This window comes from Trichomonas vaginalis, chromosome I (genome assembly GCF_026262505.1).
Source record: "Trichomonas vaginalis G3 chromosome I, whole genome shotgun sequence".
Taxonomy (NCBI): domain Eukaryota; phylum Parabasalia; order Trichomonadida; family Trichomonadidae; genus Trichomonas; species Trichomonas vaginalis.
In genome coordinates this window covers 8,068,031-8,089,709 of record NC_067203.1, presented here as the reverse complement: position 1 = coordinate 8,089,709, position 21,679 = coordinate 8,068,031, and the positions used below count along the sequence as shown (strand labels likewise).

Sequence of the window (21,679 nt, the reverse complement as noted above, 5' to 3'; positions counted from 1 at the left end):
TATCGTGGAACCATTTCATAATATGTTATTGCAATTTGAAAAACAAATTGAAAATTTAGATTGATTTGTTAAGATAAGTGCCATAAACATGGGCAATTTAATAAACATTACTGTTGTATATCTTTATTGTGCAAAATTTTTGATTGATGAAAAAAAGAAGTTATCATGCGTTATGTAACTATTTTTGACAGATTTTAAATTTCAAAGATGACTCAACCAATGAATAAGATACCTAAATCGTCAGAAGCATACATCACGATGGAGTATCAAATCCAACAGCTCTTACACGCACCTCGCGTTCAAATCATCGAAGCATTCGATATAAACAACGTACAACAAGCGATTAATTTCGGAAAATATTGTGAAAACTTACAGCCATTGAATGTAGTTCACGCTTTTATACCAACAACTTCTTTTCAGCAACCTTTATCAGATATCATCAAAAACGGTGTTAGAATTTCACCAAATCTTCCATTGCACGTTTGCCCAAACAAAATTGACATCAATAAAGATCGCGATTTTAACGAAGTCATTCATGTACTCGTTGCTTTAGGAAATACATACAATTATCAACCGATAATGTGTGATGAACTCGATCAAGCAGACTTTATTCAGATGGAACCACAAGCATCCGACCTTCCGGATGACTATGATTCACTTTGCGTCAACAAATCCGATTTCGTTATTTTCAAACCGAAGCAAATCCGTACATTACACATTGTCCGCTTCACAAGTGGAGAAACACTTGAGCTCAAGCACGAAACCGAGCACAAATGTGATCTCTGTGGTGCTCCAGCAACATTATGGTGCACAAACTGTTCAGCCAAGCTTTGTGACAAGTGCAATGCCGAAAGCCATACAGGAAACAAGCTTCTCGAAGCCCATAAACGCATTCCTGTCTCCGAAGCTTTCACACAGATGACAGATTGTCCATTCCATCCCGGAGTTAAGGTCGAACACTTCTGTTTCCAGTGCCAATTACCTGTCTGCCTCGAATGCAAGATGAGCGGCACCCATTCCTTCGGAAGCGCCTCGAAACACACCCTTGTTCCTCTTAAAGACGCTTACACGGCCGCCTGCAAGCACACAGAGACAGAAGACAGAATTTACGTTCGCCGCAGAAAAGCACTTACCGAGAAAAAGGAAGATTTCACAAAGCGCCTTAAAGATGTCATTGAAAACGAAAAAACCGTTGAAGCAAGGATCATGAAAGTTGCACAAGACGCCATTACATCCTTGAAGCAACAATCTGGCGAAAGAGCTCTTAAACTCAGATCCGCTCTTACTGAAGTAGAAAGGAAACTCCAAGAAATCGTCGAAAAAGAAGAGTTTATTCAGTTACACAAAGAATATTCCGATCCAGTTACATTCATCAAGAGTTCTTGCATTCACGACAGGTTGTTACAAGAACTCAAACATGATGATGACATTCCTTTGGATTGCGATATCGAAGGTGATCTTTGTGTAACCGGCGGTTTGACGGTTTGTCCGAAATCAATTGCAGATCTTCCTGATGGTGTTGTTAAGAGGGATGTTCCATTCAATGAGCGCGAAAGGATCACTGATTACGGAACAGAAACAACAACATTACCACCGGAATCCACACAACCAACTAATTCATCTACATATGAAAACAGAGAGCCAATTGATTTGTCCAAAGTCAAAGTCACGAAGATTTCAAGTTTGGCTGCAAGAAGGAGACAAAAGATGAAGAAGAATGGCATCGAAATCAATTTCACGCCATTCGCGGGATCAAAGATCATTGACAAGATACAAGGTGATTCATTGTATCACGCTTTGCCATTCAAAGCAACACCAAAGACACATATGTTGTTCAGTACACAAAGGGATGGAAAGAGCATCAAAATCATGCATGACTTGATTGATAATTTGGGAATTACTCTTGTTTTAGTCAAAAGAGATGATTTCGTTTTCGGTGGATTCGCAGGAACAAAATGGAACCATAATGGAGAGAATTTCGGTCAGCCAAATGGTTGTTTCTTGTTCTCTTTGAATAGAGATGCAATAGTTCCTTACAGACCTTCAATTGAAGAACCTTGTGTCTTGTTCGCCGAAAAGGATACTTTGACATTCGGAAGATACGATTTAGTTCTCGCTGACAATTTCAAACAATGCGTCGCTGTTATAGAAAACTCTTACGGTATTGGTTTGCCACCAGATTCTCCTGAAGCTGAAGAATATTTGGCTGGAACTCCTGAATTCGCTGCAGAAGCAGTTGAAGTTTGGGGATTCTTCTCTGATTAAAAAAATGTTAACAATTTAATAAATAAAAAATGATATTTTTGTATAAATTACAGTTTACTTTATTTTTTTAAAAATTATCTAAAATTATTGAAAAATTTAATACTTGTTTTCTGCATTAATCAAAGCACTTGACATTATATTTTGGTATTTTGTTATTAAAATCTAGGTATTGAGTGAGATATTTTTCAAAATTCTTTATATAAACTTTTTAGATCAATCAAATCAACCAGATATATCTACATGCATAAATAACCTTTTTAATAAGCTCTTATAATGCAATTTAAGAAAACTTAATTCAATCAGTATTTTATTACAAAATCAACCATATCTAATGTAATGATTCTTGATTTCTGGAAATGTGAGTTATAAAAATCGGAAATTTAATACAAACAAAACTTTTATTTTTTAATTCTAATTTATTTTTGACTTTAAAGCATCCATGAACAACCAACAGCCTTATCGATAAGCTCAATCAGATGCATTACAGAGCTTTCATCAGTTACACTGAAATATTCGTATGAAACTAAGTCGTAATCGCAAAGAAGTTCAACGATTTTTTGATGTAGTTTACTTGGTGTTCCACTGCAAACCATGTCTTCGAAATCACAAGTTTCTGTTTCAAATGGAAGTTCAACTTCTCCTGTTTCAACGAGATCAAACTTACTAAGTACATTGATATGGGGCGTATATAAGCGTAGCATCATTCCAATGCTCATTAGAGATTGACCAAGATATCCTTGTTTCGTAGAAGCCAAAACAACATCGACAAGATTAACTGTAGCGAGTTTAAGTTTGAGATCTTTCTGGAATTTATCCAGAAATTGACGAATGCATTCAGAATGAGTGTATAATTCGACTTGGCCAGGAAAATCAATTAGAAAATACGATGCTTTCTGAACACGAGGACGTATCACGTCTGCAACTGCATCTATGTTTTCAGCAAGGCTCTCCATACAATAAATTAGGCCGCCATTGGGACCTAAAGCAGTTGTAGCCATTACATCCTTAACATTTATTGTTGAACAAATATCAAAGTCTGCTTGATAAGGTAATTGGTCATTGGCCGGATCAAGATTCATTACTATAACGTGTCTGCTTAGTTTTTCGCACATTTCTTTCAATGCCTTGATTGCTGATGTCTTTCCACTACCAGGTGGTCCGATCAAACAAGCACCATATGAAAGATCAGGAATTTCTTGATTATCTTCCATTTTGAATTTTTTTTATTTGAAATTCCAAATTTAAGGTTCAAAAAGTGACATTTAAAACTTTAACTTTGAGATTTTGAATTATGTAAACACTAGCACATATGCATTGAAAATAAATACATCGTTTCAATAGTTTTCCCATAGATACATCGCTTCATGAGTTTTCTATATTCAGTTCGTTTTCTTCTTCCATTTTCTCTTTGCAATGGCTTTATCTCGTCATTTTTGGTGTTCCTTTCTGGGGAAAGTTTTTTATTACTAATATCTTATTCTCTTCAACTGCTTAAAAAAAAAAAAAAAAAAAAAAAAAAAAAAAAAAAAAAAAAAAAGGTAGTGGGGCTTCCAGGCACTTCGTGCCCTCTAGCCCCGAAGATGTTTAGAATATGAGAGAGGTCCTATAAACCGGAGAAAGTGTCATATAAACATCTGTCATTTTACTCAGAATTTTCATGAAATTTACACCAAAAATATATTTTAGGGTAGAAGGGTATATCTAACCTCTTTTCTAACCTCTTTTCTACCCTCTTGAATTTTCATGAAATTTACACCAAAAATATATTTTAGGGTAGAAGGGTAATATCTAACCTCTTTTTAACCTCTTTTCTACCCTCTTGAATTTTCATGAAATTTACACCAAAAATATATTTTAGGGTAGAAGGGTATATCTAACCTCTTTTCTAACCTCTTTTCTACCCTCTTGAATTTTCATGAAATTTACACCAAAAATATACTACTAGGGTCATTTACGAAGAAGTCTCAACAAAGTCTTTACGAAGAAGTCTTAACAAAGTCTTTACGAAGAAGTCTCAACAAAGTCTTTACGAGAAGTCTTAACAAAGTCTTTACGAAGAAGTCTCAACAAAGTCTTTACGAAGAAGTCTTAACAAAGTCTTTACGAAGAAATTCATGAAAATTCAAGAGGGTAGAAAAGAGGTTAGAAAAGAGGTTAGATATACCCTTCTACCCTAAAATATATTTTTGGGTCATTTACACTCATTTACGAAGAAGTCTCAACAAAGTCTTTACGAAGAAGTCTCAACAAAGTCTTTACGAAGAAATCTCAACAAAACATAGACAAGAAAGTTCATGAAAATTCAAGAGGGTAGAAAAGAGGTTAGAAAAGAGGTTAGATATACCCTTCTACCCTAAAATATATTTTTGGGTCATTTACACTCATTTACGAAGAAGTCTCAACAAAGTCTTTACGAAGAAGTCACAATAAAACATCTGTCAAAAACCGCTTTTTAACTTCACTTAAAATGCCACGTAAGCTACGTAAGAATATACGTAAGAGGAAGAGAGCATTGAAACATCCAATAGTAAAACTGACACCACAACAACAGTTGCAACAACAAATATTGAATGACCCCACTATGTTGCAACAAATGTCAAGCAATCCTATGCTTTTAAACCGAGTTTTTGGTGCACAGAGTGGAGGTTTAAGAGCGGCACTTTTAGCGAAAATGGCAGGCTATGGTGGAGCTGCAGACGGAACAGCATATAACCCTCAAAGTCAAATGAATTTGAGTTCACTCAAAAATCAAATATCAGATGTCAAAAAGTCAAACATAGACATACAGAAACAAATAGGTGAAAACGAAAAGAAACTAGAATATGACAGACACACAAAGAAACTCAATGAGTTAAACGTAGAGAAAAAGAAGAAAGAAGAACAACTGAAAGAACTAAGTACAGAGGAATATGCAAAAAAAGTGTCAGAAAAAGCAGCAGAAGTAGCAAAAATGGAACAAGATGTTGTAAATTTGAAAAACCATACTACTCAATATAAAGTACTGAAAGATGAAGAAATAAAACAAAAAGCCCTGAAGACATATATGGATAGCGATGAGTATAAAAAAGAAGTTGAAGCAAATGTAAAGGCAGAAAAACTTTTACAGTTGCAAAACCAAACCGTACAGTATGAAAACTTAGCACAAGAAAGTAAAAATAACGACGCAGCCATGCAAAAGGCAATGAAAAGCGCAGAATATATAAAAGCTAACAATGACTGGTTAGATGCCCAAGCCAACGCCAAAGCAGCCCAGCTTATAGGGTCAATAAGGACAAAAATACAAGCGGATGAAGACAGTTCAAATGAAGCTTTAACAAATGCTGACTTTAAGAACGCCTTCGAAGCTCTTCATAGTAAGGTGAAACTAGTGAACGACTTCTCATCTGGAAAGAAACTGAAGTCTGAAGGTTTCGACAAAGAGTTAAGAGAAGTAGCACAAAATATGACGAAAATAACAGATGCAGCAACGAGACAGGCAGTTCAAAGTGCCTATGACGCCGTTAGAGCAACTGTTGTGAAAAGTCAAGAAAAAGAGTTACAACAGACCAAAACAGACCTAGTAAATGCTTTCTTAAAAACGAAAAGTCAGGTAGGACATTATGCTGCAGATGGAACATATGTGCCAGCTGGTGGAACTTATATACCACCAAACCCTCCAAGAGAAGCACCTGCACCAGGACTACCTAAAACATTTACATCGTCACATGGACACAGACACAGGCATGCACCAAAACCAACACAACAACCAACAGTTCAAAATCCAGCACCACAACAACAACCAAAACCAACAGTTCAAAATCCAGCACAGCAACCAACAGTTCAAAATCCAGCACAACAACCAACAGTTCAAAATCCAGCACCTGCACCACAACCAAAACCAGCACAACAACAACCACAAACAGAACAAGGACATAAAAGAAGTAGAGAACAAGGAAACCAAGAATTCTTAAAAATGCTTAAAGAAGAGTGTGGTTTCCCAGATACTGTTGACTTTAGTGACAGATATAAAGAAGCTATTGGAAAGTTCAAGGATGGAAATACTGACCCGAACCTATTTAGCTTTATGGCTCAGCACCAAAACGGATATAATCTCAAACCTGGAAAATACAAGCTCGCTAAGGGATATGATTTAATAGCATATCATCCAAATGACATGGATGAATTTACTCCGAGATATTTGATGTCAGAGCTAAATGACAATTCAACTTTCGTCATGAAACGCGTAAAAAATAGAGACGGAACGAAAGAACAAAAGCTTATGAATGCGGATGACGTAGATAGGGAAATTGTTGAAAACGGTCTCGGAATATATGAAATGCCAGCAGATGAGGTACAAGAAACTCCACAGGAAGAAGTTCAGATACAACCAGACATGGAAGAAATAGTTCAGCAACAACAGCTAGAAGAGCCTGAAGGAAACGAACAAGTCCTCCTTTGGAAACTAACTTCACAGAACTAGATGAAGATTTGGAACAGCCGAAAAATCTTGACCCTCAACAAGAGTATGCGGAGAATATGGAATATTTCCAAGAGTCTAAAAAAAATTCGGCTGACATAGTAGAAGAATATCGAAAAATGTTTGCCGACATACAAAAGACTCCAACATCAGATGAAAATATCCAGCATAGAATGGAAGAACTGAAAAAAATGTACACAAATACAACAACCCTTTTTACTTACGAGCATTTAACGTTCAATCTTCGGATGAACTCGGTGAAAATAAAAGGTTAAATTTCAAGAAAACATATAGAAATGAAACATTGTTTAAAGTTCATTCAGAACCTAACCAAGATGGAAACAAACCTACTTTTGTTTCTGCAGACGATGGAACTACAATGAGATGGGGTCATAAAGCTAATCCGGATAGGTGGTTCATAAACTTACAACCACAATTCCAAGAAGTTGTAGACGCAATGGAAGTCAATGGTGAACCAGATATAGCTGGTATTTTCAGCGCGGCTTTAATGCCATTGAAAGATATGAAAGATGCAGATATTTTGGACCAGTATGAAATGAACATGGCTGATGGAAATATAACACCTGACGTTCTAAACATTTATCTCAAAGAACTACACAGAACCATAGAGATGGTATATTTGGTGAAGAGTTTAGAAAGAAAGTTAGGGAGGGAGAAGGAAGAGAACCTATTGTACATGACCTTGCAAACGAAAGTTTACAAAATGTCATAAAAACTTACTTTGCAGACAATGAATGAGAAGGGATGAATATTTAAGAAAACTCAAATGGACAGTACCAAATGAAATGTTAGTATTGAAAAAACATGTTCCTTGACAAAATAAAACCAACTACAGAAATAAACGACGCAAGACTGAAAGATTGGGTAAAAGCTTTCCCATTCACAAAAGATATAGTTGGTAACATGGAAAGAAAACCAGAATGGCTACAAAAACATATATTTGGAAACGAGCTTATTCCATATGGACAGGCACTGTTTGAAGAGCTTGAACCGGAAACTCAGGAAAGAGTCATGCAAACAATACGCGAAGACTCAAATACAAACTATGACAAAATCTTTCTAGGATATAGGTTACCTGAGATGGGCGACCAGAGCCAAAAGGCAAAAAGGACATGGGAAATTTGCAACATACTAGATGAACATAATGCAAAGATGCAACAACTTCAAGCAGAGGGCAATGAAGGAAAAAGAAGAGTTAAAAACTCAGTCAGGAAGAAAGTAAAGCTTGGTCCACGTGGGTTCTATTATGACATATAAATCCAACTATTCTATATTTTTACTCATATGAAATGTACGCCGCTCAGAATATAACGCCAACAGTTTTGGATGCTATGAATGGAAATGTTTCCGAATGGTATAACGAATGCGACAATGCCATTAGAAGGTCAGAAATAGTTCCTGGAACTTACGAATATACAACTGCTGTTTCTTATGGAAACGTAGGTGAGTTTGGAGAAGGTTCTTCAACAACAGTAGATATTGCTTGCGACAGGTTTCATATATTTCTATTGACAACTCTTTCTTATACGTGGAACAAGACATTGAAATAAAACCTTCTGCCAAGTTGTCTGACAAGAAAGGTTGCAATGGAATTTTCTATGTCGGATACCAATATGCTCCAGAAGTTTTCATGGGATATAAGATATATTCTAACTCTGACTTAGTTCAAACAGTAACATGGGCAAACTATGAATGGTTCGCTTTGAGAAACTCAGTACAACCACAAGCTAGAGAACAAACAGACCAGTATGCAACTATTGAGAAAATAAGAAGACTTGACCCTAACGTTCCAGGAGTTTATGTTAACCTTTCTGGACAAACTGCAGCAGCAGTAACCAAAGTAAAACTGAAACTTAGAGTTCCTTTGTCATCTTTCCTCATCTTCAGGTTTTTAAGATACTTGCCAAACTGGGCAGGAAAAATTTCTATCGAACTTACTCCAAGCAAAAATAACTTAGTCATTGCACCAACACAAGACCCATTCACTCTTACAGAAGTAGTGGGAACAAATAAAATGTCATTCGCCGACTTTTGCAAAAACAAAGTTGACTTAGACTTTGGTTTCTCAAACCTCAACACTGAAGTAAACTATTATTTCAATGCTGCTGGAGATGCTTGGGACCCAGTTAAGTTCACATGCGAAAAAGTTTGAATGCAAGAGAATAGAAAGCAGACTTGCAGTCTATATGTTGGACCCAGATATTTCAAATGCTTTAGCTGCCAAATATATTGCAGTTCCACTTATGTTCCCTATACACCAAATATCTGTCAAAGACTTTGCAGGTGAAGTTGGAAACCAAAGTGCTGACCCAGGTGCAAGAACAGATATTGCTTAACAACTGCAATGAAACATGCAGATACTATGTTTGTACTGTTCAGACGAACTATAAATGACTATTCTTGTTTCTACAACCCTGGTATTAAATATCATATAAACATAGATGGCAAATATTATCCAAGAGAAGAATATTCTACAGTTGAGGATATGAGGTCATACAACTTGACATTAGATGCTATGAACTTTAACAACAACTTCACAACAACCATTAACCCTGAAATGCAAAGTTCTATTATGCCATATGTGAAAGTATGGACCATACAGGAGCTCAAAAAACTCAATATACAAATGGAGACCGTTCAAACTTTTGGCTTGGCATTCCATTTGCTGACTCAGAAGACTTTATGGGTGGTATTTCAACTGTTGGTACAGTTCAAATACAATATACTGGTGACAGAGACGGTCCAGATGAATTGAAAGCAAAGAAGTTTACAAAACCAATAGCACTTTTCACGGAAGATGCTCTTTTGAAGATTCGTTCGATGAAACCTGCTGGGGCTCCTCAGATTGGCATAACGACAGCTTCCATCGAGCAGATTTTGGCAGCAGGTCAGTAAGTTGTTCTTGAACTGACTTCTCTCCGTCAAATATTGACAGTACGCCAGTTTTGACATAATATTGTATTAAAAACTTACCTTTAGAAATATCGGTCAGTTTTGTTGTTATATTTTTGTCTGCTTCAAGAACTTTCACCATTTCAGTTATACCAACTTTCTTTGCTTTATGAAAATATTTTGGTTCAGCAAAGACTGCTATTCTATAACATTTTCCATTGTTTGTATAAAGAACTATTCTGTCAATGAACTTGTATTGTTTTGTTTGTGTGTAAACTTTGTTCTGCTTCAATTCGAAGAGATACTCAAATACGTCCATCTTTTTATTCTAAGTAAAATGTCATTTCCGAAAAATAGAAGCGTAAGTGTTTCAAAAGGTTTAATGGCGATGGCAGATGTGAAGTTAAATTCACCAACTCAAACAAACAGTCAAAGTGTTGTTGTCAATGTCAAAGAAAGATGTTGAAGTGGGGAAACCATACGAAGACGAAGATGGTATAACAATAGTTCCTGTAAAAGAACAACCAACATACCCTGAAGTTAGCAGAGACTTAAGTTCTGTTGCAGATATTCGAAACGACTACCAACAACTTAAAGACAAACTTAAAACTCAGGAGAAGATTTGTCAAGCTTTGGGTATAATGTTAAACTTGGTCGAACACAACCCTGTAAAGTGAACTCATATGTCATCGCACCTCATGAAGTTTTGAAAGAACTATTGAAACTTTTGACAGAGGCAGACGATATAAACATCAAAGAAATAGAACCCGACGTTAGTTGCTGTGGTGTTTCATATAATGTCATTGACAAGATATACGTTATGAAAGGAGGTGAAACGTTGAACTTAAAATATAGTTTCCCAGACGTCATAAAAATATTTGACGACCACAACATTTCATTAAAATTACTTGCTAAGTAAATGGCAGAAGACATAGTGGTTTATACTATTACGACTAAAACCCTGAGTCATATAATTCTATAACAACAAACTTACAAAGTCCTCAAGGACGATATTGTAAACTAACCTTAAACACAATGACGACTAAAGCCTGTTTTGCTCTTTTGACACCAGAAGACTTTGTTGTTGTGAATGGTAAAAAATACTTCTTTGAAGATACTTACTCAGATATACCAACCAACAGGTTTTGTTGACTTATTTAATACTTTAAGGACGGATGTAACATGTGCTGCAACTAGAGCAGGTTTCATTATGTTTGATGTCCGACTGAGTTTAGTATAAACGATATGAGCTATAATACAAAACTTATATCTGGTTTTTACTACCAACAGTTTCCTATAACAGGAAAAGGTGTCATACAAGGTCTATCTATTCCATTGACTTTAAGCACACCTATTTTATATATTGTTTCAAACTTAGGTTCAAAGTGTTATTCGAATGTCGACAGAAACTACTATGACCAAAAGATACTTATGCGTATAAACAACACTTTCTCTGCTGGTTTGCCTAGTTCATTCGAATGCAGAGTTTTCAGCTTTAGTAAACTCAAACACTTTAGCAAACATAAACTTAACCTTAGTTGACGCAAACTTTTCCTGTAAAACTTTTATGTCCTATGTATTTGTCAATGACGGCAGAAAGTTTCGAATTGGAAGATGCAACTGGGAAAGTATGTACTACAAGAACAACTTCAACAACAAATAGCTCAAGAACAACAAATGCAACAAATGCAACAACAAAGTCAAGAATAAAAAAAATATTTTTTTATTTTTATAAAAATGTACAGAATAGATGTTTCAGATTTTTATGACTTCCAAGCATTCAGAAATATGTGTCCATTTCGAGACTATAACAAAGCAGTCGAAATTTGAAACGTTTAGTCATTTATGTCGACTCTGCCCCAGAATGTTTTTCATGAAAGAATGGGATGTTGTCTTTAACAAACAAGAGCAACAATAGTGTCTGAACAAGAATGTAGACAGAAACTTAAGAAAATAAAAGTTGTACAAGTTGGAATGAAGATGTTAGATGCTTGGGATATCTTATTGTCAAAGTTAGAAGATTTTTCAGTTCGAGGTATAAAGTTCTATACACCATCTCCAAACTTCTATTCTATCTTCACTGGATATAAATACGAACAAGTAGAATGGAAAGAAATGTTATAGAAGCTTGGTTAGACCATGTCAAAGAAATTATATGCAATGGAAACGAAGAGTCTAAGATATCTTATGTTGGTTTGCACACATCTTACAATATCCAAGTGCTAAAAATGAAACTGCTCTCATTATAATTGGAAAACAAGGAACTGGTAAGAACACATTCTTTACAGATATTTTGTGCAAACTGTTAGAGGGCTATTCGAATCCGAATATGACAAACTTAGAAAACATCTGCGGTAAATTTAACTCCTCAATAGAGAATATGAAACTTATAGTTTGCAATGAACTTCAAAGTATAGATACAACAAAAGTTTTGAACTCAGATGCTTTGAAGAGTCTTATAACAGACAAAGTTGGAGTTGTTGAAAGAAAGTATAAAGACCAAAGAGTTTGTGAGAATGTTGCAAACTTCATTATGGTTTCAAACAATACTGTTCCGATGAAGTTAGAAAGTTCTGACAGAAGATATGTAGTTGTCAGAACGTCAGATTCTCATATGCAAGATACAGAATATTTTGACGACTTAGCAGAAACTTTGACATCTGACTTTTACAACCACTTGTTCTCATATTTTATGACATTAGATATTTCAAAGTTCAATCCAAGACAAATTCCACATACCGAAGAGAGACAAACATTGTTAGAAGCAAACAAGAGTGTATATGAACTGTTCATAGATGAAACTGACTTTGTGTCATTAGATGAAAGGTCATTGTACGATGAATATAAACAGTATTGTCAAGAGTATGGTTATATGGCAGCTTCTAAACGTACATTCTTGGCAAATGTCAAAAATCTTTTAGATGTTCAGAATGGTGTATATACAAAGAAAAATTTTTCTGAGTAAATTTAAAAAAAATATTTTTTTATCCGATAGAAAAGATGACGAAATATATTTCAGTCAACAAGTACATGACAGAAGTCAAAGAAGAACTAGACCCATTCGCTTATTTGAACGTTTACTTCTACAATTTTGAAAAGTCTACATTTGACAAAGTTTGGAACATCGAACCAGTTAAGTTTGCTATTGTGACTAAAAATGGTGCGAAATTTGAAGACTTAGACATAGAAGGTTTGTTAGCAGTCAAAGAAAGTTTTGACAGAAGGTTTTCAAACCTTAAAGAAGGCAAAGCATACAAACTTGTTATACCTTATGAACCAAAGAAAGCAGACGACTATGAATATTATGAGTCTAAGATAGTTGAAGTTCAAGGTAAATTGGGTAAAAAGATTTTAGAGTCTAAGCCAGTGTTTACTCCTAAAGAGGAAGAGAACATTGACATTGACCCAGAAATGTTCTAAAAATAAAATTTTATTTTACATGTCAAATTTCTTTTTCTCTGGAACTGGTTCAGGTTCTTTTTCTCTTCTTCTACTTTCTTTTCTTTCTTCTCTCTCTTCTTCTTCTTCTCTGGTGGAGTTATGTCAAATTTGGCGCAACCATATTTATGTAAAAGTTCTTTGTCCTTTAATAGCTCTTCTATTCTGTTTCCTATTTCATCTTCAAGAACAGCGCATGTGTCTTCTTTGCATTCTAAGAACTTTTGTTGGACTTCATCTTTCCAATCGGCGTCATCTCTGTCAACAAGTCTGTCATTGACAAACTTAAAGACTTCTCTGCTTAATGTTTTATGGTTCTTGTCATATTCCCAGAAACAGAACTTTAGAACAAATTCACCTTTCTTGTTTACACTATGTAAGATTTTATGGTCGACAGATGTTTTGCTGTCGAAAAGCTTGTCTCGAATATAGATGGCGAAATCGCTAGACATTTTCAAAAAGATAAAAATTTTAATTTTTCTAAAAATATGTTAGAAAAAAAGTTTGCTGACATTGACAAGAAATTTGAGAATGTTTTAAACAAGAACAAGAGGAAGTTAGAAAATGCTCAGATAAAGCCTATACATGACAAGTTCTTATTTGCTCAGAATGGTATAACAGGTCTAATTGCACCACCTGGGTCGGGTAAGACTTTCACTTATCTTAAAATGGCTGCACAACAACAAGAACTAGATGAGAAGAACCCATTCTATGAGTTAGTTGTCATTTGTAGTACTTCTGGTCAATTTGACCAAACCGTCAATTCGTTCAAAGATATTATAAAGAAGTCTAAGTTAGTATGTATAAAAGACTCTGAGTTGTTAGATTGGATAAAGAAGTACCAAAGAAGAGTTTTGAAGTACAATGCTATAAATGAGTATATAAATTCTAAGTTTAAAGACCCAAATGAGGAAATGCAGAGAATATTAGAGAAGAAACACTTCAGAAACAAACAGAAAGAGATAGAATACATTTCGAAGAAATTGCAATCTTACGATTGGAAGACTTACCCTCATAGATGTCTTCTTATCTTAGATGACTTTGCTTCTCATCCTTTGTTAAAGAATAGAGAACAAGACATGTGTCGAATTCTTAAGAAGCTCAGACACTTTAACATCTCAGTTGTCATTTGTGTACAGACAGCCAAGAGTTTAAGTAAGGATGTTAAAAGAATACTTACTGACATTATACTTTTCCCTGGATTGTCCGAAGACGATTTCATGGAACTTATGAAAGAGTCCATGGCAGGTAAGTTTGACAGACATGAACTATGGGAGAAGTACAAAGTCATACAAGACCCTCATACTTCTTTCAGAATTCACATCTACGCAAACAAAGTTCAAATTGTAAAAAGTCAAGCTTGAAAAATAAAGAGTTTTGGCGACCAGGGTTTTTTCACTACTCGCTGTTCTTCTCTCGGTTTTCCGAGGGAAGCAACCATATGTCATTTTACTCAGAATTTTGTTGCTGAATTCAATAAAAATAATGTTTAGGGTAGATGGGTATATCTAACCTCTTTTCTAACCTCTTTTCTACCCCAGTTATTTTATAAGCGTTTTACATGGTAAACGTTATTTTTAAAATTTTGTGAAAACTCAACGGTTTGACACATGCCCTAAAAATTATTTTACTCAGAATTTTACTCAGAATTCAATAAAAATATATTTTAGGGTAGAAGGGTATATCTACCCCGTTTTCTACCCTCATTTCTACCCCAGTTATTTTATAAGCGTTTTACATGGTAAACATTGTGAATTCGTGAAATTCTAAACAGTTTTGTAGCTTCTATTTCTTCACGAAGGATATCGAATGTTTTCACAATGCCGAAGGTTTCTTTATATTTCTTCTTGACATCTGAAAGAAGGAAATCGTCAGCTGTTGGATAGTTTTTGTTTAGAAATGTCAACATGTCCATTTTATCTTCTGCTGGTTTCTCTGCCTCCCTCTTTAAGTCAGCATAGTCGTTTCGCATACGTTCTATCTCTTTGACGGAGTAGTTATATTTCCTCATTGCTGCTTTACATTTAGAACATTGTGGGTTCATTTTTGCGTTATATTCTGAAACCTTACCTGCTAGTATGACTAAGGCGTCAATTGCTCTCTTTAACTCAAAAGTTGCGGGTTTTATCTGTTCATTCCATATCTTACCTCTTCTATCTTTATCTCTTATCTGCCATACACATTTTGCAACTAACGAAACAAAGTTGTCGTAGGTCTTAAACTCCCCAGATTTGTATATGTCAGAGATGTTCTTATATACCATATCGCAATCTTTGTCCATGACTTTGTGGTTGCAATGAAATCCAAGAAACTCATAGTTAACCTTTCGTATGAACTTCTTTATTTCTACTGAGTCAGTTGCTTTGACTTCTATTTCATCGAATTCTGGAATAGTAAGCTTTTGTTGTTGGATTTCAGGCAATTTGGGTAAATGGTCAATAATATCCTGCATGTCGTAAAGATACTGTTCATTTTGTTCATCTTTCGCACAACAGTCCAAAGTACTTGTTAAAAGTTCCTGCTTTATCTTCTGGATTTCTTTTTCGAAAGTATATGAAGAAGGAATGAAGCTTTTCATCTCTACTAACATTGAAGTTGGGTTCATGACTAAAGAGTTTGGTGCTGTTGTTGCTAACATGTTCTTACAATAAAAATAAAAAAATATTTTTTTAAAAAAACCAACTTTATTTTTTATTTCGGGAAAACTCATGACAAATTCATGAGGTTAGAAAAGAGGTTAGAAAAGAGGTTAGATATACCCTTCTACCCTAAAATATATTTTTGGTGTAAATTTCATGAAAATTCAAGAGGGTAGAAAAGAGGTTAGAAAAGAGGTTAGATATACCCTTCTACCCTAAAATATATTTTTGCTGAAAAAGTGTCATTTTTTTCATGTCAGAAGACTCGAAGGTGCAACACTTCCAAAATACCGACGAACTCAGAAGAGCAGCATGGCAGTATGTTCTTGACAACTTCTATGAGTTCTCCAGGTACACCTTGGAAAATGCTGAAGAACTCCGACACAGAGAATTTGGAGAAATTGCGCTCCAATACTACCTTGACAAACAAAGGGTAAACAAAGGGTAAACAAAGGGTAAAATAAGACTAAAAACTTAACGTTTAAAAAGTGACATTTTTATGAGCTCCGAGTCACCGAGAAAACTTGGTCAGATGTTAGCAGCTTACTTCCCTGAGGAGGATGGAAGCGTTACATACGTAAGGTTCAAAAACAACGAACCTGGAATTGCGTACCAAATTCGCAATTACATGACCATGGAAGAGTACGAAAGGTTCCTACAAGAGAAACCAGCTCTAAACAACTCAGAAAAGAAAGAGTAAAAAGTTTAACTCGTAATTGTTTATTTTTTTACTTGTATGGGCAAGCTGCAAGAATGAAGTCGACTATCTCAGTCTTTGTCTTGACCAGTTGGACTGCTCTTGCGAGTACGTCTGTTTTGCGGTCTCCAGCTGGTGTCTGACCTTCGTAATTGCGCATGTTCTTGAGAGCTCCAACTGTAAATGGCTGTAAGATGAAGAGTCTCTCAGACTGCTTGAGGTAGTCGTCTCTGTCTTTGACCGAATCTGTGGTACGAGTCGAATCGGTCGATTTGAGGGAAGAGACTGAAAGCCTGTCGTCTTCCATTGGAGCTGTAGCATACTCTTTGCGTAAGCGGTTCAGACCTTCTTCGAAGTCTTGGTCTCTCTTGGATTGAGATTGGAATTGTGGGGCAGGGTTTTGCATAAACATCCAAGGGTTGGGGAAGTAAGGCATAGGCTGAGGAGGGTAGTTCGGGAAGCCTTGTGGTGGGTAGTAACCTTGAGGTGGAAATTGGTAGTAATACGGAGGTACTTGCTGGAACTGAGGTTGCTGAGGTGCAGGGGCTGGTGCTTTAGGTTCCTCTGGTTTGGGAATGGGCTCGGTTGGTGGTACGTCGGACATCTGTTTGTGGCTTAACCGTCGGAAGGAAAAACCTTTCCTGTCGGAAGGAAAAACCTTTCCTGTCGGAAGGAAAAACCTTTCCTGTCGGAAGGAAAAACCTTTCCTGTCGGAAGGAAAAACTTTTTCTGAAGTTCGACCAAAAGTTCTCAATTTTCGAAAATTTGAATGGTTTACGGACGGACAACTGGAAGAGTCCTTCCTGTCGTCGGGAAAATTTTTTCCAGTTGTCGGGAAAATATTTTCCAGTTGTCGGGAAAATATTTTCCTGTCGGATGGAAGGACTCGGAATGCCAGAAGGATTTGACGAGGCAATTTACCTTATAGAGATAAATGAAGTTGTTAAGCAGTACTTGCGCAGGGTAATGAAGCCCAAGGTCAAGTTCACCAGTATTTCTGGAAGGTCTACACTTCAGCTCGAGACTTCGACTGGAATTCCAATTCAAATACCAGACGGGACAGCCTACGACGACATAAAGGACGCCAAAAGAGAAGCTCTTGTTAAGTTCCTAAACAAACGTCCTTGGATAAAAATACCAAACAAGGAGAACCCCCTACCCCATATGAAATTGGCAATTCAGTCTCTCCTTCACTTCTCGGGTCAGCCGTTCTACATAACCTGTGAAGGCGACATCCAACCAGTTCAGTCAACCTTAACGTTTTGAGTAAAAACATTTTTTTCATTTTTTGAATGAAGCAAGTTAAATTCGTCCACACCAATCTCAATGGACCGATGAAGAGTTTCAAGCCATGGTTGAAGGCGTTGAGAACGACATAGACGGCGAACTTGAAGGAGCTCAAACACAATTGCAACCAAAATTGCACAAGTCAAGAAGAGATAGCTCCACTTAAAGCTACCAAAGCTACTCTTGACCTCATGGATAGTTACCGTTTAGAAGTAAAGAGTGGAATAAGACAATTAAAATTAAAACTTCTAAACTACGAAGCTATACTCCAAAAGTTAGCAGAAATGAGAAGACTTTACAGAGCTACTTACATGTAAGGGACTTACCTTCAAGCAGTCCGACCAAAGATGAATTTTCTGACATTGTCCCAATTTTGTCCGAAAGTCAGCTCAGATGTTTCGAACTGCTCCCAACATATCCAGAATATGAACGTTTGCCTGAACTCTTCCGCAATCTCAAAAAACGTTTTTTGGTTCTCATGTTCGAAACTTTTATCGGAAGAGACAACAAACGTTCAGAAGAAGAACAAGATATTATTTTAACTTGTTGTATGACTTAACCGTCATAACAAGCTTTTTGAAGTAAAACCGTCATTCTCAAACCACTTCATTTTTTCGATGTCCGAACAAGCACCGAAGCCGAACACAATGGCAGATGTCCTTTCAATGTTGCAGACAAGCGCCCAGTTCAAATTCAAATTTTGAATTTGAAAGCTCATCTGACAAACACCGTTAAGACTCTCCAAAGTAGTCTTATGGAAGAGATGACCAAGCTCAAAGCCGATGTCCTCATGAACCAAGCTTCCAATGAGAAATGCCTGAATGATTTGACGGAAACCTTGCGCATTTACGCGAGAGAGAACCGAGACCTTGCCAGACTCATCTACCGTTTCTTCGAAGAGATAGACGCCATCTGGAAGGTACTCGGAAAGGACAGAACCTCCAACACCGTAATTCGTGAACACAGAATTGAAGAAGGAATTGTCGAGGAAGAAGAGAAACACGAAGAAGAGGAAGAGGAAGAAGAGGAAGAAGAGAAACACGAAGAAGAGGAAGTTTGGGCAACCCTTGTTGCCGATGACGCTTACGAAATTTCCCAACCCTACCCATACCAAATCCGCAACAAGGAGACAGGCAAGGTTCTTACCCCAGTCCTCAACAACTTGGGACACTTGACCCTTACCCTTCGAAATTACGGTACAATTTCCATGGGAAGGCTTGTCGGTATGCAATGGGTTCCAAATCCAAACAAGAAGACGAAGGTCAGACACATTGACGGTGACAAGCTCAACAACCGTAAGGAGAACCTCGAGTGGTTCTAAGAGTAAAAAAATTTTATTTTAGGGGGAAACCCCGAGTAAATTTAGGTGTTTATTTAGTTAAGTAGCTTAAATTAATGAGAATTTGGACAAGTAGTTCCTGACCCCTGAATTGGACTCTTTCGTCATCCCAGTTGCGTAGGAGGTCGTCCCAGAGGAGTTGGTAGAATTGCCAATCCAAGGACGATTTGTCCTCCCAGGCATTGAGGATGTACTGCTCGTAGAGTCTCATGACCTCTGCCTTGCACCAGACACCCTCTCCCTTGGAACGTAAGGCTTCTTCGAAGTGCTCGAATGCGATTGGCTGCGTGACCATCTGAAATGACACTTTTTGTCCGTTTGGTCAATGTTCGTGTCTCGTGCCATAGTCGACGAAAATACAGACAAACAGGTTATATATGAGTTTGAGACCAAGAATGGTGTAACTCGACCTGTCCGATTCAAAGACTCCGAGGGCGACCATGAAATTAAACGGAAATTAGCTAGGAAGGAATATAAAAATTTTTTATTTCATGCAATGTTTTATTTCTGTGCCGTCTTCTTTAACACCCCAATATTTCCTTTTCGATATTACATGAACTTCGGTGAAAATTTTGTCCAATTTGAATTGACCCATCTTCTCACCGACCATTCCCATTTCAATGAGTTTGTTATAGCCTTCTTCGTTCGTCATGAGTGCGTCGATGTTCTCATAGTAAACCTTGACTTTGGATTTGACTTCGGAGAAAAATTTGTTGTAGTTGTCAAGGACTGCCTTTGCGAACTGTGGATAAGACCAATGTTCGACAATAGGTTTTACTGTGGTTACTAAGCCACCTTGACCTTCGGTGAACTCGTATTTCAAAACAAAAGGAGAGAACCTTTCAACAAAGTTGTCGACCTTCTCATAATGTTTACTCTTCATCTCTTGAGGTTTTTTAATGGAATACCCCCATGTCGAATTCATAAGCAATTTTAATGTCATTGCAAGTTTGGGGTTTGAAGCTTTCCTAATATCATAGAGTTGTTGTATGACTTTTCCAACTGTATAGTTCCTTCCCGGGAACTCACCATCTTCGTTTGGAATTCCAGTTGGAATATATTGGACGAACCTCATGTATGCAGCGTTAAGGTCAACATAGTATATTTTTTCGTATGAGTCGAACTTATCGCATCCAATGGGTCCGGTTCGTGGAAATTCAAGTGAGTCTCTTATCTTCTGAGAAACTTCTCCTGTTATCTCATAAACATCGTCGAAGCAACCTGTTTCATATAAAATTTTCTGACCTAACTCAGATGCTCTCCAATACAATTTGACGTCAATTGGATGCCTCAATGGAAGTTTGTTTATAGCATCTTGAAGTTCTTGCAACCTCATTGGAAGTTCTTCTGGTTCAGGTTGGTATCCGAACAATCCAACTCCTTTTGGAGCTGTGTACTTCTTCTGTGCTATAACTTTGTCTGGAACAATTTTTGGTCTTACCAACAATGAAAAGTTTGTTTCGTCTTTTGGTACAAAAGTTTCTGTCAGCTTGTCATCTGGAATTGGTTCCAACAAACCTTTCTCGAAAAGAATGTTTACAGCTCTGACAATGTTGCACTTGCCTTTTCCGAACAATGGGTTTGTAAGACTTTCGTTCAACATGAAGTGGTTGTGGACAATTACAATCTTCAACCATGGTAAGTCTTTGTCAACAACATAGTCGTCATGTGAAGAACCTTTCTCAGTCGGAATGTTGACTCGGATATTCACATTTGCCAACGGTGCAATTTTAGCCAATTGACCTCTGAGCATGTACCTTGTCTTCACACATGACTCAAGATACTTCATTTTCTCTTCTGAAACAAGACCAGAGTTCCTGAGACATGTAAGAATACAAGGTTCATTGACAATTGTTTCAATTGAATTGTAAATTCCATACCTGGTTAAGTTAATGTCAGACTTATTTATGAACGGGAAGTATCCAGCATGTTGTCTGACTGCTTGAGGGTTAGGTTGGTACCATTCGAACTTGACACTTGCAATTCCTTCAATTGCATTCAAAATGTCTGAGTCGGAGTCAACCATTTGTTCTCTCTTTGTAGTCTTGAAAGCGTCAAGAAGCATTGCAGCTGTTGTGACATTGCCATGCGCATAGTATATATGACCGTCCAAATCTGTTATGGTCAATCTGAGATTGTATCCTTTCTTATTTCCATCTTGAATTGCAGCAAGTACTCCCATGAAGCCTTCTTTGTTCTTTCCTTCGTCAAAGTTTACTGTAAAGGTTCGACCAGATGTAATTTGACTTCTAACTTCACGGTACTTTTCATATGCATATCTTGTTCTTTCCATGGGAGCACCTTTTCCTTTTTTCCTTCTCAAAGGATGCAATTGTTCGTCATGTTTCCAGTAGAATCTGGCAAAGCCGTCGTGTCCTTCAACTTGAGGCTCAGTAACATCGAAAGGTATGTCCATAAGACGTTCTTCTTCTAACCTCTCTAATCTGTTTGGATAGTTTGCGCGTGCTGTTTCTAAGTCCATTTCATAGCGAAGACCAGCCAGTTTGTCATAGACTTTTATGGGTCTTCCCTTCCTATATTTAAAATTCTTCGAAACTTTCCAACCATATCTTTCTAACTCTGCTTTTATTCTAGCAGATTTTCTATCCATTCTATATGGGGGCATTTTTATAAAAATAAAAAAT

The 21,679-nt window shown here is 36.7% G+C and overlaps 14 protein-coding genes and 2 pseudogenes across 16 annotated transcripts, besides 1 other annotated feature; 9 read left to right on the top strand and 7 right to left on the bottom strand.

Annotated features, from left to right (window-relative positions):
- Positions 1 to 182: 182 nt before the first annotated feature.
- On the top strand, positions 183 to 2,275 carry TVAGG3_0950290 (zinc ion binding; the record flags this gene model as incomplete). Its single annotated transcript, XM_001313582.1, has 1 exon — positions 208 to 2,265. One exon carries the CDS (start codon positions 208 to 210, stop codon positions 2,263 to 2,265), a length of 2,058 nt encoding a protein of 685 aa, XP_001313583.1.
- A 418-nt stretch (positions 2,276 to 2,693) lies between these two features.
- TVAGG3_0950280 (GTPase protein) lies at positions 2,694 to 3,476 on the bottom strand (the record flags this gene model as incomplete). The annotated part of the gene is made up of 1 exon (XM_001313581.1): positions 2,694 to 3,476. The coding sequence occupies one exon, from the start codon at positions 3,474 to 3,476 to the stop codon at positions 2,694 to 2,696; it is 783 nt and encodes a 260-aa protein (XP_001313582.1).
- Positions 3,477 to 3,772: 296 nt separating this feature from the next.
- Positions 3,773 to 21,679: part of a mobile genetic element that runs on past the window's edge.
- On the top strand, positions 4,733 to 5,263 carry TVAGG3_0950270 (protein of unknown function, DUF4106 family; the record flags this gene model as incomplete). The annotated part of the gene is made up of 1 exon (XM_051253231.1): positions 4,733 to 5,263. A coding segment is annotated over one exon (531 nt), but the record flags the coding sequence as incomplete, so codon positions are not given.
- On the top strand, positions 5,309 to 7,060 carry TVAGG3_0950260 (annotated as a pseudogene). Its single transcript has one exon. A coding segment is annotated over exon 1 (1,752 nt).
- Positions 8,032 to 9,011, top strand: TVAGG3_0950250 (annotated as a pseudogene). Its single transcript has one exon. A coding segment is annotated over exon 1 (980 nt).
- Positions 12,015 to 12,599, top strand: TVAGG3_0950240 (uncharacterized protein; the record flags this gene model as incomplete). Its single annotated transcript, XM_051253230.1, has 1 exon — positions 12,015 to 12,599. The coding sequence occupies one exon, from the start codon at positions 12,015 to 12,017 to the stop codon at positions 12,597 to 12,599; it is 585 nt and encodes a 194-aa protein (XP_051078804.1).
- Positions 12,635 to 13,054, top strand: TVAGG3_0950230 (protein of unknown function, DUF4108 family; the record flags this gene model as incomplete). Its single annotated transcript, XM_051253229.1, has 1 exon — positions 12,635 to 13,054. One exon carries the CDS (start codon positions 12,635 to 12,637, stop codon positions 13,052 to 13,054), a length of 420 nt encoding a protein of 139 aa, XP_051078803.1.
- TVAGG3_0950220 (uncharacterized protein) lies at positions 13,070 to 13,485 on the bottom strand (the record flags this gene model as incomplete). The annotated part of the gene is made up of 1 exon (XM_051253228.1): positions 13,070 to 13,485. A coding segment is annotated over one exon (416 nt), but the record flags the coding sequence as incomplete, so codon positions are not given.
- TVAGG3_0950210 (organellar and viral DNA polymerase type B) lies at positions 15,104 to 15,710 on the bottom strand (the record flags this gene model as incomplete). Its single annotated transcript, XM_051253227.1, has 1 exon — positions 15,104 to 15,710. A coding segment is annotated over one exon (607 nt), but the record flags the coding sequence as incomplete, so codon positions are not given.
- TVAGG3_0950200 (uncharacterized protein) lies at positions 16,211 to 16,411 on the top strand (the record flags this gene model as incomplete). The annotated part of the gene is made up of 1 exon (XM_051253226.1): positions 16,211 to 16,411. One exon carries the CDS (start codon positions 16,211 to 16,213, stop codon positions 16,409 to 16,411), a length of 201 nt encoding a protein of 66 aa, XP_051078800.1.
- On the bottom strand, positions 16,440 to 17,012 carry TVAGG3_0950190 (uncharacterized protein; the record flags this gene model as incomplete). The annotated part of the gene is made up of 1 exon (XM_051253225.1): positions 16,440 to 17,012. The coding sequence occupies one exon, from the start codon at positions 17,010 to 17,012 to the stop codon at positions 16,440 to 16,442; it is 573 nt and encodes a 190-aa protein (XP_051078799.1).
- On the top strand, positions 17,285 to 17,674 carry TVAGG3_0950180 (uncharacterized protein; the record flags this gene model as incomplete). The annotated part of the gene is made up of 1 exon (XM_051253224.1): positions 17,285 to 17,674. One exon carries the CDS (start codon positions 17,285 to 17,287, stop codon positions 17,672 to 17,674), a length of 390 nt encoding a protein of 129 aa, XP_051078798.1.
- On the top strand, positions 18,450 to 19,016 carry TVAGG3_0950170 (MazG nucleotide pyrophosphohydrolase domain-containing protein; the record flags this gene model as incomplete). The annotated part of the gene is made up of 1 exon (XM_001294507.2): positions 18,450 to 19,016. The coding sequence occupies one exon, from the start codon at positions 18,450 to 18,452 to the stop codon at positions 19,014 to 19,016; it is 567 nt and encodes a 188-aa protein (XP_001294508.2).
- TVAGG3_0950160 (uncharacterized protein) lies at positions 19,066 to 19,329 on the bottom strand (the record flags this gene model as incomplete). The annotated part of the gene is made up of 1 exon (XM_051253223.1): positions 19,066 to 19,329. One exon carries the CDS (start codon positions 19,327 to 19,329, stop codon positions 19,066 to 19,068), a length of 264 nt encoding a protein of 87 aa, XP_051078797.1.
- On the bottom strand, positions 19,519 to 21,060 carry TVAGG3_0950150 (DNA/RNA polymerases family; the record flags this gene model as incomplete). Its single annotated transcript, XM_051253222.1, has 1 exon — positions 19,519 to 21,060. The coding sequence occupies one exon, from the start codon at positions 21,058 to 21,060 to the stop codon at positions 19,519 to 19,521; it is 1,542 nt and encodes a 513-aa protein (XP_051078796.1).
- TVAGG3_0950140 (uncharacterized protein) lies at positions 21,157 to 21,645 on the bottom strand (the record flags this gene model as incomplete). The annotated part of the gene is made up of 1 exon (XM_051253221.1): positions 21,157 to 21,645. A coding segment is annotated over one exon (489 nt), but the record flags the coding sequence as incomplete, so codon positions are not given.